The sequence below is a fragment of the Oryza glaberrima genome, chromosome 4 (assembly GCF_000147395.1).
Source record: "Oryza glaberrima chromosome 4, OglaRS2, whole genome shotgun sequence".
In the NCBI taxonomy this organism is placed as follows: domain Eukaryota; kingdom Viridiplantae; phylum Streptophyta; class Magnoliopsida; order Poales; family Poaceae; genus Oryza; species Oryza glaberrima.
In genome coordinates, this window is record NC_068329.1 from 23,344,638 (window position 1) to 23,363,334 (window position 18,697).

The following is an 18,697-nucleotide window of genomic DNA, read 5'->3' on the forward strand; positions in this document are numbered from 1 at the left end:
AGGGAGATCACAAAATCAGAACAGTAAAATGAGAGTTCAAATTCAGAACAGTTTGCCAGATTTTATTGATGTCATAAATTTTGCTGCAATGAGCAATCTTTTTTGCATCCAATAAATCTTTACAGGACACTTCTTGTACAGGTGTACAAGTGTAAACTTGCTGTCCCAGACTTGAACTCCGGACTGTAGAGACGGCAGATGTGACACAAAGGTAACCTCTTTGTCATGCCTCGATGAGCAACTCGTGCTCTTCGTCTCCCACCATCAGAACATGTGTTCCCAGGAACAGCACCCTTGTGCCTTCGGTGTTGGCAAAGCTCATAAGCTTGCAGGGGTCGACGGTGATCTCCACATCGGTTGATCTGCCAGCGGCAGTGTGCACACGCTCAAAGCCAACTAGCTGTTTTATAGGGGATCCTGGAAAGCTTGGTTTCGAACTCGCGAACAATAGAACGGGATGGCTCCCGTCCATGGCACCATCGTTGGAAACCGAGATGTGAACAGGAAATTGCAGCGCCTCGCATGAGGCAATGTCTTCAACTTGGACATAATCTACTCCATCCCTCCTTGTGTATGCAGGCTTTCTGCTGATAAGATCTGGAACTGACGAACGGGACAAGCTGATTTTCTTTGGGGCCTGCAAGATGCTGTACGAATATTTTGAGTAGCTCAAACCATACCCAAACCCATATACTACATCTCCAGTGTAAAATCTGTATGTTCTTCCTGGGTAACCACGTGACGCATCAGCTCTCATGTTCATATCATCCATCGGAACAGCAGTGAAGGATTCAGGGTACCAAGTTATGGGCAGCTTTCCTCCTATAATAACAGTGCACAAGATTAGCAACCGCTGCAAGTTTTCACTACACTGCACTCAAATGAGCTTTTCTTTATAAGAAATTTATTTACTCACCTGGGTTGTATTTCCCGAAAAGGATTTCTGGAAGAACATTTCCACCAACCTCGCCAGGATAACCAATCCAAAGAATGCTCGCAATACGTGGATCATGCTTTGCAAATGAAACATCAACAGGACCACCACCCATGAGTACCAACACAACGGGTTTCTTTGTTACACTGGCAACAGTATGTATGAGATCCATCTGCCTGCCTGGAAGGAGAAGGCTCACTCTATCATGATCTTCCGTTTCTTCAGTCAGGTTCAACCCAGCAATTAGAACAACAACATCAGCTCTCTTAGCTGCTTCAATCGCTTCACCAAATCCATCCGTTGAGTTACATGGAACATCCTTACATCCAGCAGCAAAGGTTGTTTTGGGAACATATGCTTGCATGCCTTTAACAAAGGTGGTAGAATGACAAGGGACACCTGGAGAAATTAAAATTACCATTAATGTATGTAAAACAGTAAAGTAAGACAGATTTTTTATTGATGTCAGTGGTAAAAACCTGTGTAGTCACCGCCTAATATATATGGATCATTTGCAGCTGGTCCAATAAGAGCAATATGACCAACTTCACTTCTCTTCAGAGGCAAAAAACCGTTATCATTTTTCAAAAGGACAGTACCCTGCCTTACAGCTTCTGCTGCAAGTTCCCTATGCTCTGTAGTGCACACATTGTTGGGTCCTAATTGTGTAAACCACTGATTCTCATTGGTCTTATCAAAAAAACCAAGACGGAGCTGAACAGAGAATAGATTAAAAAGGGCATGGTTGATATCTTCTTCTTGGACCTTTCCCTTCTCAATTGCCGACTTTGTATGCCGAATTAGGAAAGAACCACAGTTGATATCCATTCCTTGAAGAAAAAAAAAGGATCAGTCATCGATAGCACCTCAGCAAGAAATTTTATAGGCTTGCTTGAAGGGTACTCAGGACTCCGGAGTGGTTCTCAGATATTTCAATTTCAAGAAGGTGCTGAAACTTTAGCCAGGTGTCCCCTAATATATGATTTGAAATTGCTTATTGAGCAGAAAAGTTCTTTGAGAAGTCAAACTCCTAGTCTACAAAGACAGCAACTTGTTACAGAGAGAGAGAATGTCACAGGCCACCAACCTGCCTTAAGAACAACGGCAATTGAATCTTCATCTGATGCTGTGTATGTCTGGTTTTCATGAATTATTGCCACAGCATCACAATCAGATGTAATATACCTTCAAATAATCAAATGGGCACACATAAACAGTAGTGCAGGTTTGGGTTGATATTAGGATTTTTTTTTCTGCCAATATCAGTATTCAAGGATCAAGTAATGTTCTGGGCAAGAGAAAGTAGTATACCCCTGGAAACCCCATTCATCTCTAGCCCTTTGCAGGATATCTTTGCGGGCACATGCTGGCACACCATTTACCTGGTTGTATGAACACATCAAGCAACTTGCACGACCTTCCTGGATGCAGCTCTTGAAAGGAGGCTGGTATGTGTCTTCCATATCTTGCGCATTAACCTGTCAATAACTAATGCCTTCTTGCTTATAGGTTCAAAAATCAAAACATTCTTAACCTGATTCCAAGCTTGCATTCTGATTAATGTAAAAAAGAAGAATGCATTTTGATACTTTGGTTGAATATTGCACACCAAACAACAGGAAAAGGAAATTTTCAACTGAAGGATCAATCCATTTATTGATTCAATATCTCATTAGCATCAGGATAGACTACTCTTTTTTAAAGAACTTGCAGGAGGTCTATGTGTTAATAAGGAGAAGGAAAGGGCTACACAACAGATGCACCCACTTTGAAACTTTTACTTCATGAAGGTGAATCCGCATGAAATTTTTGTGTGCATATGGACTGGTCGAGTACTGTGCTAGTATGATATCCAATATTCTATTATTAGCATGTTTTCACAAGTTCAGAAGATTCAACTGTGTAAGCATGAGCGCTGCTGTTGTGTCTGGCATAATTAAGGGGACCCCAAAAATTAAATGAAGGCATATACCGTAAGGGACTAACTACCGAGCAAATCTAATAAGGTCAGCTACTCCTCCATCAAGAAGCAAAATTGGTAAGTGGATTGTGAAGGGACCAAAACATTCATCACCTTGGCATTGAAGGTGTATCTTGTAAAGCCCCTCCATTTCTCCAAATCATAAGCGATGTAGTGCTTGCAGCAGGCGGAGAGCATCATCCTGCCTTCCTCTCCGTAGTCCCCCTGGAACCCTTTCACATACTCGACGGAGTAGGCGGAGACGACGGCGGGGTCCTCTCCCGGCGTCTCCTGGCCGCGGCCCCACCGTGGGTCGCGGAAGACGTTGATGTTGGGCGCCCAGAACGTGAGCCCGGCCTGGCCGGCGTTGTGCATGGCGCGCGCCTCCACCGCGATGGCCCGCGCCGCCGCGCGCCACAGCGAGCGGTTGAACGCGGCGGCGGAGAGGATGACCTGGGGGAAGATGGTCGCGGAGCGGACGGGGCCCGAGGAGAAGTTGACCCCGGGCCCGTTGTCGCAGACGCCGTGGAGGGACTCCGACCACCACTCGAAGGGCGGGACGCCGAGGCGGGGGGCGCCCGCGGCGGTGTTGGAGAGCTGCGCTATCTTCTCGTCGAGGGTGAGGAGGGAGACGAGGGCGCGCGCGCGGGCAGGGAACGGGAGGGTGGCGTTGCAGAAGGGGTAGGCGCTGGCCGCCGGCGAGGCGCACGGGCGCGCATTCGACGCCGGCGCGGCTCCATCGCCCGCGCCGGCGCTAGCGACGACAAGGAGGAGGAGCAAGGGGACGGTGGACATGGCGGGTTTGGGGCCGAATTTGGCTGAGCACACTGGCTTGAACCTCGCAGGTTGCAGCATTCAGCCAAAATATGAACGGAGTCTTGCAAGTGGGACCGATTGGGAGTATATATAGTTGTAAATTCAAATTGTCTAGTTTCTGCTGTCATTGGTCTTAGTTTATTGTCCTTTGGATAAGCTATGATTTGGATGTATCAGTTTTTTAAAAGTTTTTGTTGAACTGATCTCTTCATTTGGGTTTCGGAATTTATTGAATTAACAGCTCAGTTGCTTCAGTTAGGCATCTTCTTTGATAAGAAATTGCAATATTGGGTTGTTTGCTTGCTAAGGTGGACTGCTGAGGGAGTGAGTGGTGGACTATTCTCCCATACACCTCCTGATCCCTGGCCAGCGGTCATTGTCTACGTCACGCTCCTTTTGGTTTATGTTCATGCTCCATGGAGTATAACGTCTGGTTTAGTTCCCAATTTTTTTAAATTTTTAACTTTTCTATCATATCAAAGGTGTATTTAGTTCACTTAAATTTAAAAGTTTGGTTGAAATTGAAACGATGTGATGGAAAAGTTGGAAGTTTATGTGTGTAGGAAAGTTTTGATGTGATGAAAAAGTTAGAAGTTTGAAGAAAAAGTTTGGAACTAAACAAGGGCCAAAACTATCCTACTCACACAAACTTCAAACTTTTCCGTCACATCGTTTCAATTTCAACCAAATTTCTAATTTTGATGTGAACTAAACACATCCTTAATTTTGGGTTTGTTTGGTATGGTGTGAAAACAAATCCTATCAGTTCATATTAATGCAAATAAAATACGGTTACATCTTGGTTTGCTACCAAAAACTGGTAATAATGCTCTGTCCATCACAACCAAGATTTTGGCAACGCCAATGACTTAGCACCCTTTTAAGTTTAAACTAACAATAGCATAAACAAAATAATTTGGTTTTTCTAGAACTCAAGTGTGGTCCAACCAAACCTTCTCAGATAGCGAGGCATGATCGGTGCTGCTCGAGAAAGAGTGCGTAGAGCAAGTTTAATAATATAGTCCACTTCTAGCTTCAATCTATTATATTATTAAAACAGTATTGAAAGGAGGCACCATGTTCGCTATGTGGGCTAGAAATTTCCATATTAATCGGAGAAAAAGAAAAAAAAGGAGAGTCCAAGTAGAAGTACAATTTAAAAATAGCTGAAATTCGGAATTAAAAATAAACAATATTGAAAGAAGTTTCCATATAAGAACCCAATACGAAATTAATTAAAATTTAAAATAAAAATAAAATAAAATCCAAAATTAGAAAAGGAAAGGAGAGTCAAAGTAGAAATACAATTTAAAAATAGCAGAAATTCAGAATTAAAAATAAGCAATATTGAAAGAAGTTTCCATATAAAAACCCAATACGAGATTAATTAAAATTCAAAATAAAAATAAAATAAAATCCAAAATTAGAAAAGGAAAGGAGAGTCCATGTAGGAATACAATTTAAAATTATCTGAAATTCGAAATTAAAAATAAGGAATATTAAAAGAAGAGTCCATGTAAGAAACCAATACGAGATTAATTAAAATTCGGAATAAAAATAAAAATAAATCTGAAATTAGTAAAATAAAATAAAAGAAGAGTTCAAGTAGGAATACAATTTAAAATTAGCTGAAATTCAGAATTAAAAATAAGCGATATTGAAAGAAGAATCCATATAAAAATTGTTAATAAAACACCAAATATAAACCTAATGACGATTAAAAGGAGGGACGCCAGGCAGGCCGTGAAGCAAACGAGTAAGGCGGTTGCCGGGACTTCTAGAAAGTAAAAAAAATAAACCCCAGTGATAATCATATTCGATTTTTAAAATTTCAATGACAATAAAAATGAGAAGCAGCGGGCGTGGTGTATAAGAGTATAGTTGCAGAGCTGTCGACGGTTGACGGGACTTCTAGAAAATAAAAAATAAATTCCGATTTTTAGAATCACAATGACAATAAAGAGTAGGTGGCAGACGGGCTGTAGAGAGGCATAGTGGCATCGTTTGATGGGACTTATAAAAATTATAAAAAATGAAATTACGAGTCCAATTTTTAAAGGTTCGGAACTTCTAAAAAGTAAAAAAACCAATGATAATCATGTTCGATTTTAAAATCTCAATGACAATAAAGAAGGGAGGCAGCGGGTGAGCCACAGAGGAGTACAATGGCAAAGCCGCTGACGGTTTGGCGGGACTTCTAGAAAGTAAAAATAAACCCAAACAATAATTATGTTCGATTTTTAAAATCTCGATGACAATAAAGAGAAGAGACAGTGGAAGGGCCGTAGAGGAGTATAATAGCAACGTTTGATGGGACATCTAGAGATCATAGAAACGAAACCCAACGTAACAACAAACGCTAAAAACTATAAAATCCAATTTTTAAAAGTTCCAAGAAAAATGAATAGAAATAGTGGTAGATCGAGCAAGCAAATAAAGAAGATGATGATATAAGGGGTAGCAACTGGTGTGACTTTTAAAAACTATATAATTAAAAATACGAGGATGATAAGATTTGCTCTTTCAAAATCTTAAGACAATGAGATAGCTATTTAATAAATTTTAAGTAAAACCATATAAAAAATATATGATTTTGTTTTAGTGCTAGCCGCGCGATTGCGCGGGCCACCCAGCTTGTTCATCTATAGCTAATCTAATAGCTAATTCATACAATAGTTGCTTACTATACTATTAATATATGGTCTCACATGTCATACTAACATTGTATCTTGGAGTCCGCGCTGTAGCTGGCTACAGATTTGTAGCCCGCTGCTCTTCTCTCTCATCTTTTATCCCATTAAAATATGTTTATAGCTGGCTAATAGTCTGCTATTGTACCTGCTCTTATGCTCAAATTTGGGTACTCCGTATCATTTACTCCACTTTAGTAACCTTTAGTTGAGGTGTTAAAAGTGTGTCCACAATCCACTTTGCCGCTTATCGAAATCTGGTAAGGTTACAAGTGGCAATAAAACACACATGTACTGGGCCGCACATAATTTTCACCCAGGATTCTTGTTCTAGTATTATTTTCTAGTACTTGTTTTTTAAAAGGAATAAGTTCACCGCTCGTTCCTCAATTTTATGTCGACTTTGTTTGACATCCTCAATCTCCAATACCAGAAGTGTCTACTCTTTAAAAGTTTAAAACCATGCAAAATAGGTCCCATGATAGTAAATTGTATATATGAGTGGTTTCGCTAACGTGGCATCCTAATCAGCAAAGAGGGAATAAAAAAATATGGGGCCCACTTGTCACCTCACTCCTCTTCTCTTCTCTATATCCTCTCTCTGCTAGGAGCAGGGGCAGCGCGGGGCGGATCGGCCACGCACGAGGCAGGCAGGCGGAGTGGCAACGGCCGGAGTAGGTCAATGGGACGGAGCAAGCAACGGGCAGAGTGGGGTGGCAGCGGTAGGGGCACAGAGGAGACCCGTGCAGGACGCCTTCCTCCATGGTGAGCTTGTCGGCGGGGAGCTCGATCCGTAGTCGGCGTAGCACCTTGAAGGAGCGAAGCACCTCTAAGAATAATGCGTGCGCGCGAAGACGCCGTAGGGGAGGATGGCGCGGCCGACGGCGAGGACGACGACGATGTGGCGGGCGGGTAGGCTGGCGGAGCTTGCCAGCCGCCGCTACGCTCCTCCTATGGCCACCTCCGTGTTGCGGACCCCTTTCCGCCCGCCGCCGGCCTCCCAGGCTTGCTGTCGTGCTCTCCGTCGCTGCTCCGGCCATCGTCCGCTTCGCCTGCAGCGTGCCACCTACCACCGCTCCACTGTCGTGCTCTCTCGCCGCAGCACGTCGCTGCCGCGCTCACCCACCACCTCTCCGCCCGTCGACCATTGCCATGCTCGCCTACCGATGCTCCGCCCACCAGCCTCCATCGCTGAAGGAGAGAGAAAAGAGAAAAAAATATGTGTGGACCCCACTTTTTTCTTATACATGTGGGCTCTAATTTTTTTTTATTTTGATGACTAGGATGTCACGTCAGTGAAACAAGGGATTTATACTGCTATGGACCTAAATTGTACGGTTTTGTATAGTTTAGGGGTAAAAAAAATTGGTATTAGAGATTAGGGAAGTGTTACAAACTCGATGTAAAGTTGAGGCACGGCTGGTGAACTTATTTCTTTTTTAAAAGAGTATCTGGTTCTCCCAACTCCCAAGCCTTTGGTCAAGAACAGTACTGGGCCGAAACATGGCATATCCGCATATGGACTGAAATGAAATACCTCCTAGACGTACACCCTGGCCCTTGTAAATTTCACGTGATTCTGTTTTTGTGGATTTGACATGAAACAACAATGATATTTATAGGGGGATTTAACTATTTATCACTCCATCCAACAATTTCACTGAAATACGTCATCACATACTCTCCATCACTCGATCCACCAGTTCTATCAAATCATATGGATTTCTAGGTTGTTAATTGTTTAGCAGATACTAAGATTACCTTAAAAGATTTCTTTTTAGTCATTTAAGTTGTTAATTTTTGAATTTCGAATTGCTCATATGATTGGTTTTAGATTCACTAAGGTGATGGGAATCATACAAATCAGTATGAAAATCAACATGGATATCCTAAGTACAGGGGCGGATCCAGCGTAGATACTGGGGGACTCGAGTCCCCCCTTAAATCTTGTTCTAGATCCGCCCCTGCCTAAGTAGTATATTGTAGTACATAATTTTAATGCTAAGAAAATGTTATATATTATAACAGAGCTAGTACAATTTGAATATAATTTTGATAAAGTTTACATGTAATTCCATCACAACAGACGGAAATATGTGTCTCTGTGAAGCGTCACGTAACCCTGCTCTCAATACTTGTCAGTCAACAATCAAATAGGTAACCTCCTATCGCAGGGCAGTCAATTATCGACTCGAAAGGAGAGTGTAGATGTGACGAAATGATGTAAAAATATTTTGAAAGGACGAGATAAACACATGATAACAAAAAAAAAAGTGTTTCAAGGGAACCAAAGAGCATGACACCTCAACAACCAAGCATATGTAGGTATCAAGAGAAAATTCGTTTGTTCCTTTCATTTTACGTATAATACTGCAAAATAAAATTCAATTAGGGCAAAGAAGACATGCACCAATTGAGACACATTTGGTATAGCTACACGCAAAATCTTTCAGAAATATGAACAGATCTATCATGCATGCTAGATCACCGTTAATAAAAAAAGGAGAGGGGAAAGAAAAAAAAGAAGAGGGAGAGGAGGAAAAATACTGAGGAGGGGGTGAAGAAGGAAGGAGTTCCGATCTAATCTTATTTTAGATTCATGCATATGTGTGGAAAACCATATATTTCAAAAGGAGCCTAAAAATTGTCAAATAAAACCTACAAGATGAGGGTACAGAGCGCCTGCGTATGCTTCATCTAGTTCATCGCCGCCCTCAACTGAACATCAAGACAGATCACAAACTTGAATAGAGAAGGAAAATTTAATGATTCCAGATTATATTCTTTCCCAATTTAATTGTATTAACACTCGTGAGAATGATACATGGGATCATCTAAGTCAAATAATAGTGAGAGAGAATGTTAAATTATAAAGGCCCAAATTATTTCTACGGATCGAGAGGCAGCCAATCCAATATGAATGAGTCCTTGGGATCGAGCCGACTATCAGGGTATACCGGTCCCGAGATGCACTTGATAGGGGCAGTGGCAAGGGATGTATGATTTTAACCCTGATGTCTTGTTTGAAGTTTTTTTTTTTTTTCGCGTGTCCACAACCATGCGGCGCGCCCAAACTCGCATGGCTCGCAGCTTTGCTGGAGTCCTACTCGCAGACGGAGGGTAGCATATGCTACAGCCGTACAGCGGCGGTACAGCCGTCTCCCTCTTCCTCCCGGGGTCCCTCATTCCCTCCCTCCCTCCCCCCCTCCCCGTCGAAAACCAAACAGAGCGCAGCAACAAACAACCCAAACGCCCGGAAAAACTCGGTATATCCAAAAACTAGAACCCCGAAAAACCACGGGGAAAACCTCACACGTCTTCGTCCCTCCAGCCTGTCCCCGGTCCCCCTCCTCTTAACTCCGCATCATCGCATCCTCTCTCTCTCCCCACCCGTGTCCATAGAAATTCCTCTATCCTTGATTGATTCTTTCTTTTATTGTTTTTTTTTCTCTTCTTCCTCTTGGAGGGGGAGGAGATTTGGGGAATAATCAACGTACATTACCCAGTCTCACACTCCCACGATCCCGTCAAGGGCCGCCGCAATGCGCGTCCTCGCCGTGGCCCTGCTCGCCGCGGCGGTGTTGGCGGCGGAGGCGGCGGCGGAGCTGCCGGAGTTTCGGGAGGCGCCGGCGTTCCGCAACGGCGCGGGGTGCGCGGGCGCGCCGACGATCCACATCGCCATGACGCTGGACGCCACCTACCTCCGGGGCTCCCTCTCCGGCGTCCTCTCCGTGCTCCGCCACGCCGCCTGCCCGGAGTCCATCGCCTTCCACTTCGTCGCCTCCTCGGCGTCCCCCGCGCGCCGCCTCGCGGCGCTCCGGCGGGCCCTCGCGGCGGCGTTCCCCACGCTCCCGGCGACCGTCCACCGCTTCGACGCGCGCCTTGTCCGCGGCAAGATCTCCACCTCCGTCCGCCGCGCCCTCGACCAGCCCCTCAATTACGCGCGCATCTACCTCGCCGACCTCCTCCCGCGCTCGGTGTCCCGCGTCCTCTACCTCGACTCCGACCTCCTCGTCGTCGACGACGTCGCCCGCCTCTGGGCCACCGACCTCGGCCCCGACGCCGCCCTCGCCGCCCCCGAGTATTGCCACGCCAACTTCACCTCCTACTTCACCGACGCGTTCTGGAGTCACCCCGAGTACTCCTCCATCTTCACCAACCGGGGGCGCGCGCCGTGCTACTTCAACACCGGCGTCATGGTCATCGACCTGGACAGGTGGCGAGCGGGCGGGTACACCGTGAAGCTGGAGTACTGGATGGAGGTCCAGAAGCAGGAGGCCAGGATATACGAGCTGGGGTCGCTCCCGCCGTTCCTCCTGGTGTTCGCCGGCGAGGTGAAGGCCGTGGAGCACCGGTGGAACCAGCACGGGCTCGGCGGCGACAACGTCGCGGGGCAGTGCCGGGAGCTTCACCCTGGGCCGGTGAGCCTGCTGCACTGGAGCGGCAAGGGGAAGCCGTGGCTTCGGCTCGACGCCGGCCGGCCGTGCCCGCTCGACGCGCTCTGGGCGCCGTACGACCTGCTCCGCCGCCGCGGCGCTCGCGACGACCTCCTCGCCGCCGTCGCCTGACAATGCGGGGCCCACGTCGCTGGAGCGATCGGTTTGTTCGAGTTCGGATCGGTGGCCTCGCTGCTCTCGACACTCGTCGCGAGGTAGGTGTCGGCGCTGGGGCACTGACACTCCGGCCCACTTGGGCCTCCACGAATGGGCCAACATGGCTGAGGTTGGAGTGGCCCTGTCGGTACTGACAGCCGGGCCCACATGTTGGTGATGGATGGCAAGATTTTGTTCGTGAGGGGAAGCTGACGACGCAGCAATGGTTGTGTACAGCTGTCTTTTTTTTTTTGCCTGTTTAAGGGAATAGATTACCAGATAATTCAGATTCCATTCGTTTTAGACAGGGTTAAAAATTCGTTGTTGATGTGTTCCATAATAAAATACGCAACAAAAAATTATTGTCAAAGGAATATATTTTGGTATGTTTGGAATTAGGGCTATACACTTGTACTAGTAAATCAGATGTTTAGTGGAGATGTTGTTCTTGGGAAACGGGATAAAGCTTTGGTGTAAATGTAACACTCCATTTGTTAATTGCTTTCAAGAACAGCTAATTGGATGTCGTTTCTTGGCGCAAATCTCAAATCAGGGGCTCCAAATTTCAGGAATCTGATCTGACTTTTCCCGCTTTTGTTTAAAGCACTGATCGATCCATGTCATTTGATTAGTGCGTCGGTTTGGTGCCAAGTGAATGGCGGGTGGCTGATGGGCAAGTGCCCAGGTGAATCTTTTGTGTGTAATAAAGGCTTCAAATCCTTTGCTTCTCTGGCGCGCTAGGAAGGAAATGAAAGGGGTTCAGTTGCTTTCTGCCTTTTGCCCACCGTTACTGTCGATGGGAGGCAAAGGGGTGATCGATCACTCGATTGCTGTAGCTGGTGATTGTGATGTTTGTCGTTATAAATGTACTGCTGCTTTGTGAAGGATTACTGTAGGATACACCTTTGCGTAAACTGAGGGTCCCTTTGAATCACAGGAATAAAAAAATAAAGGAATAGGAAAAACATAGGATTCTGAAAGAAATAAAAGTGTAAAACAGATGATTGCAAAACACAGGAAAAACATAGGAATGACCGTTTGATTGGACCACAGGAAAAACACAGAAATTTGAGGAGAGATAAAGACTCAAAGGATTTCTTCCATGAGGTTCTACCTTTTGTTAAAATTCCTCCAAAACCTGTATAGGAAGAGGCATTCCATAGGAATTTTATAAGATTCCATAGGGTTCATTCATTTGATTCAAAGGGCTTTGTAGGAAAAATTCCTATAGAAATAAAATCCTCTAAAATTTCTACGAATTTCCTTTGAATCAAATGGGGCCTGAACCTTGTGTTAAGTACGCCCCTACTTTTGATGGACAGTCTGATCATAGCAATTAGCAAGACAACAGCACATGCTCCATACGGCTTCAGTCGCTGCACACTACACATGCGTCACGTACCGATCTTACGAACGAGTCGACTACACAGTTCTAGCATCATACTTGTACCCTTTTTTTTTCTCTAGAAAACTGGCAACTTTTACATCCATACTTGTATTTGTTTGGTACTAACTGATTGTAACATTAGCTAATTTGCTAGCATTCGGCATCAAGGTTATTTGAGTGGACAGCCGAGCAGCATAACGAAAGCTGCTAAGCTTCAGTCCACAACATTCCACCCGCCAAGTCCATTTGCTATCTTGATCAGGCTTACAACTTCAGGCAACCAAGCAACTGGAGTAGTACGCAGTAGGGGTCTTTTCGATTTCGAAGTAAAAACCGTTCTTTACCGATTTATCGAAATCCGACTGAAATCCGGTAAAAACCAATAAATTTTAGTCAATACTGTATAGAACCCGGCTAATACCAACCGGTTTTTATAAAGTGAGACCTAACGGTTTCACGAAATTCTATTGGTGGTGCTGGTGGTAGTTAATCAGAAAGCTCTGAGCTTTTCTTCGGCGTCGTCTTCTTCTTGCTATTGTTGCTTCCGACTACTCCATCCGTCTCATAATATAAGGGATTTTGAGTTTTTATTGCATTGTTTGACTACTCGTCTTATTCAAAAAATTTTGAAATTATTATTTACTTTTTTGTGACTTACTTTATTGTCTAAAGTACTTTACACACAACTTTTTGTTTTTTATATTTATATAAATTTTTTGAATAAAACGAGTAGTCAAACAGTACGAAAAACTCAAAATCCCTTATATTATAGGACGGAGGGAGTACATCTGATAATTGGGGCCTCGTCTACAGTACAGCGAATGGGGCATCGTGTGAATAGGATTTGCGTAGGGCGCCACCGACAGCCTCGGTTTTTTGCCGGGGCGAAGGACGAGGCCCGACGCACCCGCCGGGCCACGAAGTCGCGCACTCCAGTAGACCACTGGTTGGGAGCCTGGGAGGGACTCCCTGCGATGCTACTAGTACTTCCTACTTGGCACTGATTGATGACTCGTAGTAGTAGGTTTGCTAGCTCGGTGATCAACTGGTTTTTTCTCTCTCTGGCTGGTGGCTCCATGAACATCGTCCAACGAGGCATGGTGATGGTTTTTTAAGATGTACTCCCTTGTTTGTCAAAAGAAAAACAATATACTTACTATGTCCAAAACAAACTAACATTATACTAAAATGTGCCGCATCCTATATTCGTTGTATTAGGATGCGTCATATCCTAATACAAGGTTGATATTTAGGACGGAGGGAGTAACATAAAATCGATCTTCTCATCTAGCAATATGCCGACGTTGGTGGGCTTAGGAAGTTTTAAAAAGGAAAAATAAAATCAATGGGACATGTTGCCTAATAGCCTGACCTTGTTCCTCTCACCATTCAGTACTATTCTTTATTTTTCATCTCAAATATCGTCAAGCATAAGTTTTAGGGATCTTTTGGTTCTAAAACTTGCTACATCTAACCGTAGTCACGCCAGCATGTTGCGATGACGCATTAAGTTCATTTGCACATAATTTTGGCTTGCCAATGTGAAATGGACCATCTAAGAGCATCCTCAGCGGATGCTCTATCCTATTCTCCATCGAGAAAATAGCGCACAAGGGTAGAAAATCGCACTCCAGCAGATACGCCATTGCTGCCTCAAATCTAGAGTGTCCGCCATCCGGGAGAGAGACATCAAATTTGACATTCCTCTCTTGAGTCTCTTCTCACACCATATTGCAACCGCCTAAGTTCGAACCAAGCTCCCGCCTCTAGCTGGATAGATGGCGTGCAGGGTGCAGTAGTGAGGGTGAAGACTGGAGAGGTAGAAGCTTACCGGGACATGGAGATGGAAATGTGGACGGTGAAGAGCGTCATGCGTTTGCTGCTGCCGCCGCCCACAGCTTCGCCACGCCTGGCTGCCACCTCCGACCATCGCTTCTCTGCCCGATCACTACCTTTGACCATCGCTTCTCCGCCCGGTTGTCGGCTCCGCCCGTCGCTTCCTCGCCCCACCACCCGACCCCCGGTGCCAACCACCGCTTCCTCGCCCCCGCCGTCCGCGCCAAACCCACCACGGCTGCACCTTCTCTGTCCCCGTCACCCGCTGCCTGCCACTTCTCCCCTTCGCCCGTGGCATCTCCAGCCCGCCCCCACGTCGCCCCTCCCCCGCCGTCGGCTCTCCACCCCTTCCTTTCCCCTCCCCTCATCATTCCCCTTTCCCCTCTTGTCACTCTCTCGTTCGCTCTCTCCTCCCAATAGGTACGGATAAAGGGAGGAAGATAAATATGTTTGAACGTAAAAATGAGATTACAATACTAGTTGTCTCCTAGTATTTTATATAGTAAATTCGTCATGCAATAAATTTGGACTTTTCAAAATGTTTGTAAATATAGCCATTATAAAAATTAATACAAATGTATGGATAGTTGGAAAATATTACTAAAATATAGGTGGATATGATATAGAGGGTGTAATATAGATGATCTATTGGAGTGAAGAAGAATATAGAGTAGGAATCTTTTTTAGATGACCACCTAAATAAGGATATAGATGATCAAATAAGGATGCTCTAAGCCTCTAACTAGTGTATGGCTAACTTTTTTGTACTTAAAGCATATTAGTGTTCGTGACGTGTATGCAATGGGCACATTTTTGCTAAATGAAAACATCTCTACTATCGCCATCTGACTTCGAATATATGATATGTGCACCTCACATCCAATGGACTCATATATCAATGACCCACGTTAGACGACAAACTTAACCCTTTGCCAATGATCACTTCTATCAGTCAAAATGTTGAATTTACAAGGGCTTGGCCCATTTGATATTTTTTAAAGTTGTTGGCCCATTTGATCTGGTGACAACGCCACGTGATCATCAGAGTGTACTATTTTCACTATTTTGCTAATAATGCCTAACGTCGGTCGCCGCGTCGGAGCCAGCTACTGGAGCGCACGCCGATAATGTGCACGCCGACACGTCCACACGCATGGTGACGAAGGCTGTGCCCTCCAATTCCGTGCACCATCCCGACGGTACCGCACGGCACGGCCCACGGTGAGATCGGCTCTGCTTTTTCGCCCGCGAAACCGGCGGGAGAAGACACCCTCTCCTCTCCTCTCTCCCCCTTCCTGCCGTCACTCATCCACCAGCCTGGGCGACGACGCACCGCCCGCGGCGCATTGACTTGCGCACGTTACGCTGTCGTCGTTTCCCCCTACCACGCCACCTCCATGTTCCGGGGGGGAGGCGAACGCGTCCCGCGAGTCCCACGGCCCACCTCAACTCCTATAAAAACTGCGTTCGGATTGGATCTCGCCGTCTCGCTTCCTGGTCAAATTGTTCGCTAATAAGCATCGATCGAAGGCGAGGCCAGCCAGCCAGCCGGGGCGCCGGGGGAGCTGGGGAAGATGGTGCAGGGGACGCTCGAGGTGCTGCTAGTCGGAGCCAAGGGCCTCGAGAACACCGACTACCTGTGTACGCTTCGGATCTCTGAACTTACCTGACTTCTGGTCTTCTGTAGTAAAGGAGTAGTAGCTTCTTTTTAGCTTTGTCGATCAGTTCGTTTACTGCTGCTGCTGAGAGCCTGAGAGTTGGTCTGAATCTGTGATTTACTGCTGATGAGCTGTGTTGCTCCTGCAAACCTTCGCTGCAGGCAACATGGACCCGTACGCGGTTCTCAAATGCCGCTCGCAGGAGCAGAAGAGCAGCGTTGCGTCAGGTATGTTCCAATACCCTTTCTCATATACTCCTACAATGCAGAAGAAAAATGTTTTGCCTTTTGTGATCATAGTCTAGGGAAGGTTGTCAGGATGGTAGCTTTGTTCAGATAATCTTCCTGCCAACCAAAAGATTAAAACTTCAGATGCTCTTGATAACAGTGCTCATACAGATTGTTTTATCATAGTGCATGAGCCATTTTTCTGAGGAACGACGTGCTACTTATATGGTTGAAACTCTGAGCACTTCAACATCAGAAGGTATCTAAAGAAACTGCAATAATAATACTGTGCACATCGAGTTAAAAATGCAGCAATATCACGCCAAAAGCACATCAACTAGGTAGCATCTCTCAATTAAAGCTCATCAACTCGGTAGCATCTCAATTGTTCACCCATTCTTCACAGCTCACATTGATATGGAGTTATGGACCATCAAATATCAAAAGAAAAATCCTAGATTAATCAATATCTGCAAAACGTATACATGGTTGGGAAATGGGAAATGCCTCTTTCATCTCAATTGCAAAAGGATATGATTTGGACGTGTTTAACACTACTAACGAGTTGCTTTGTTACTGATGGCATGCTCCATTGGGTGGTCCCAACTCCCAAGTGAATGTAACTCGATCCATTCGGTGCAGGTAAAGGATCTGACCCTGAATGGAACGAAACCTTTATGTTCAGCGTCACTCACAACGCTACAGAGCTCATCATCAAGTTGATGGACAGTGACAGTGGCACGGATGATGATTTTGTTGGAGAAGCAACGTGAGTACACCGTTGTATTCTGCTCATAACTAATTATACACTGCAAGTCCAATTGAACTAGAGGTTAATTATTTCTATCTATGCTAGCTTCCATGGCTTTGTTAATATCAAATATCCGTCTGAATATGGGGGTGAGCCCAAACTGCTCACATGTCGGTTATGTGGTCCTGAAATTATATCAAAATCTGTTTTGAGTAAAATGGTCCTCAAATGACTAGTTTTTCCTTCAGATCTATAATCTCCTGACATATTGTAGGATCCTACCTGAACATTTGCAATATCCATTTCTTTCAGGATTTCTTTGGAAGCAATCTATACAGAAGGAAGCATACCCCCAACTGTTTATAATGTTGTGAAAGAAGAAGAATACCGTGGAGAAATCAAAGTGGGCCTGACGTTCACTCCAGAGGTAATTGTCACATATTCGTGCCCACAGCTCACACCGGGTTTATATCGTGCAATTGCCCACAATGTGCTGTGCCATCTTTTGGGACCAACTGAAAATCTGTGTTAGACATTCAGAAAGTTTTGAACTAGCAGTACTGTTTTTCTTTGTAAAATATAGTATTCTGTATTGCAAAACCTAATATATTATATATATACTCCAAAAGTCTACATGCCATTTTGTAGGTATTATATATGCTAGTGTTAACTTCATGGTATAACTACTAAATACTAATAATTCCTCTTCCTCCTTTTGCCTTTGCTACAACATATTTCTGCCAATGTCTACCCTGAAAATGAACGAGCTGTTTTCCTTTTCCTGATCTGCTGTACATTTTGCTGATATTTTTTTTCTTTTATTCACAGGATGATCGCGATCGGGGTTTATCTGAGGAAGACATTGGTGGATGGAAGCAGTCATCTTGAGAAAGAAGCAGATACTTTGATGTCGCACTGCATCGCTATGGTAAGTCGTGTGCTGGAAGCCTGGAACAAAGCCTACTGAAAAGAGCAGTCTTGTAGAAATACTTCTCATGATTTTCTAAAAGTTGTAATAATAGTGTTCGCCAATATGCTCTATATGTAAGGACCTTGCTTTGATGCCCACTAAACTGTAATAACTATGGCAAGTTATGATGCAACAGAAGTGCTATAATCCTTTATGTTATCGTAATTTCATTGACCTGCTTTTCGAGGATCGTCTTGTTTGACGTTGGACGAGGGACCCTCGCTACTCGGCGTGTTCAACGTACCATGCGTTTTTTTCCAGCACTCCTTTGCCTGTGCTTATCTGCTCTGGCACGTGAAGGGCTCTGCTAAATGCAAGCTCTTACTTTGGTTTGTGTTTCAGCAGTGTTGTTGGACAGTTGATCGCCTCCTGAAGCGTGGCATCGATAGCCACTCGACCTGCCCTTTTTGCGCTTAGAATTTTGAGAGGGTGAACCACATCCTCTTCAACCGCGTGTTCGCTTGGCAGGTCTAGCACCGTGTGTTGTCGCCCCTGGTTGGGCTGCCCTCCACCACCCCTCCTCCCCCCACCTTATGGCAACTGGTTTTTAGGTTTGATGGCTATCTTCTAGGGCCTGCTTACTTGAGCATCTTCATGCTGGCTTCGACTCCCGACTCCCTGGTTCTCCTGGTCTCCTGGCAGCTGTGGAAGGAACAAAACTCCTAAGTTTTTGACTCCGCGCTCTTTTCGGTCTTAGTGGTTCCAGAGTATGGAAACTCCTAAGTTTTCGACTCCGCGCTCTTTTCGGTCTTAGTGGTTCCGGAGTCCATACTCTTGGAGGGTTGCCTGTGGTCTTCAGCTGGTGTTGCTGTTTTTGGGAGGGCCTGTTTAGTTCACGAAAAAAAATTTTTTGGTGTTACATCGAATGTTTGACCG

General features: G+C 45.0%; 3 protein-coding genes across 3 annotated transcripts; 2 read left to right on the forward strand and 1 right to left on the reverse strand.

The window, feature by feature from the left end:
* Nucleotides 1-41: 41 nt before the first annotated feature.
* LOC127772028 (probable beta-D-xylosidase 6) lies at nucleotides 42-3,753 on the reverse strand. Its single transcript, XM_052297997.1, has 6 exons — nucleotides 3,009-3,753; nucleotides 2,246-2,412; nucleotides 2,022-2,119; nucleotides 1,414-1,764; nucleotides 917-1,333; nucleotides 42-822 (listed from the first exon to the last, which is right to left on the reverse strand). Exons 1-6 carry the CDS (start codon nucleotides 3,747-3,749, stop codon nucleotides 224-226), a joined length of 2,373 nt encoding a protein of 790 aa, XP_052153957.1. The 5' UTR covers nucleotides 3,750-3,753; the 3' UTR covers nucleotides 42-223.
* Nucleotides 3,754-9,635: 5,882 nt separating this feature from the next.
* Nucleotides 9,636-11,534, forward strand: LOC127771027 (probable galacturonosyltransferase-like 3). Its single transcript, XM_052296830.1, has one exon. The coding sequence runs from the start codon at nucleotides 9,943-9,945 to the stop codon at nucleotides 10,966-10,968; it is 1,026 nt and encodes a 341-aa protein (XP_052152790.1). The 5' UTR covers nucleotides 9,636-9,942; the 3' UTR covers nucleotides 10,969-11,534.
* Nucleotides 11,535-15,639: 4,105 nt separating this feature from the next.
* Nucleotides 15,640-17,995, forward strand: LOC127771028 (elicitor-responsive protein 3). The gene is made up of 5 exons (XM_052296831.1): nucleotides 15,640-15,856; nucleotides 16,035-16,100; nucleotides 16,743-16,869; nucleotides 17,164-17,278; nucleotides 17,680-17,995. The coding sequence occupies exons 1-5, from the start codon at nucleotides 15,790-15,792 to the stop codon at nucleotides 17,737-17,739; spliced, it is 435 nt and encodes a 144-aa protein (XP_052152791.1). The 5' UTR covers nucleotides 15,640-15,789; the 3' UTR covers nucleotides 17,740-17,995.
* The last annotated feature ends 702 nt before the right edge of the window (nucleotides 17,996-18,697 follow it).

Coding starts and splice junctions, on each gene's coding strand:
- LOC127772028 (XM_052297997.1), bottom strand. CDS start 3,749: ATGCTGCAACCTGCGAGGTTCAAGCCAGTGTGCTCAGCCAAATTCGGC. Junction 1,334..1,413: donor ATTAGGCGGTGACTACACAG/GTTTTTACCACT, acceptor TAATTTCTCCAG/GTGTCCCTTGTCATTCTACC. Junction 823..916: donor TTTCGGGAAATACAACCCAG/GTGAGTAAATAA, acceptor CTGTTATTATAG/GAGGAAAGCTGCCCATAACT.
- LOC127771027 (XM_052296830.1), top strand. CDS start 9,943: ATGCGCGTCCTCGCCGTGGCCCTGCTCGCCGCGGCGGTGTTGGCGGCG.
- LOC127771028 (XM_052296831.1), top strand. CDS start 15,790: ATGGTGCAGGGGACGCTCGAGGTGCTGCTAGTCGGAGCCAAGGGCCTC. Junction 16,101..16,742: donor GAAGAGCAGCGTTGCGTCAG/GTATGTTCCAAT, acceptor CATTCGGTGCAG/GTAAAGGATCTGACCCTGAA. Junction 16,870..17,163: donor GATTTTGTTGGAGAAGCAAC/GTGAGTACACCG, acceptor CATTTCTTTCAG/GATTTCTTTGGAAGCAATCT.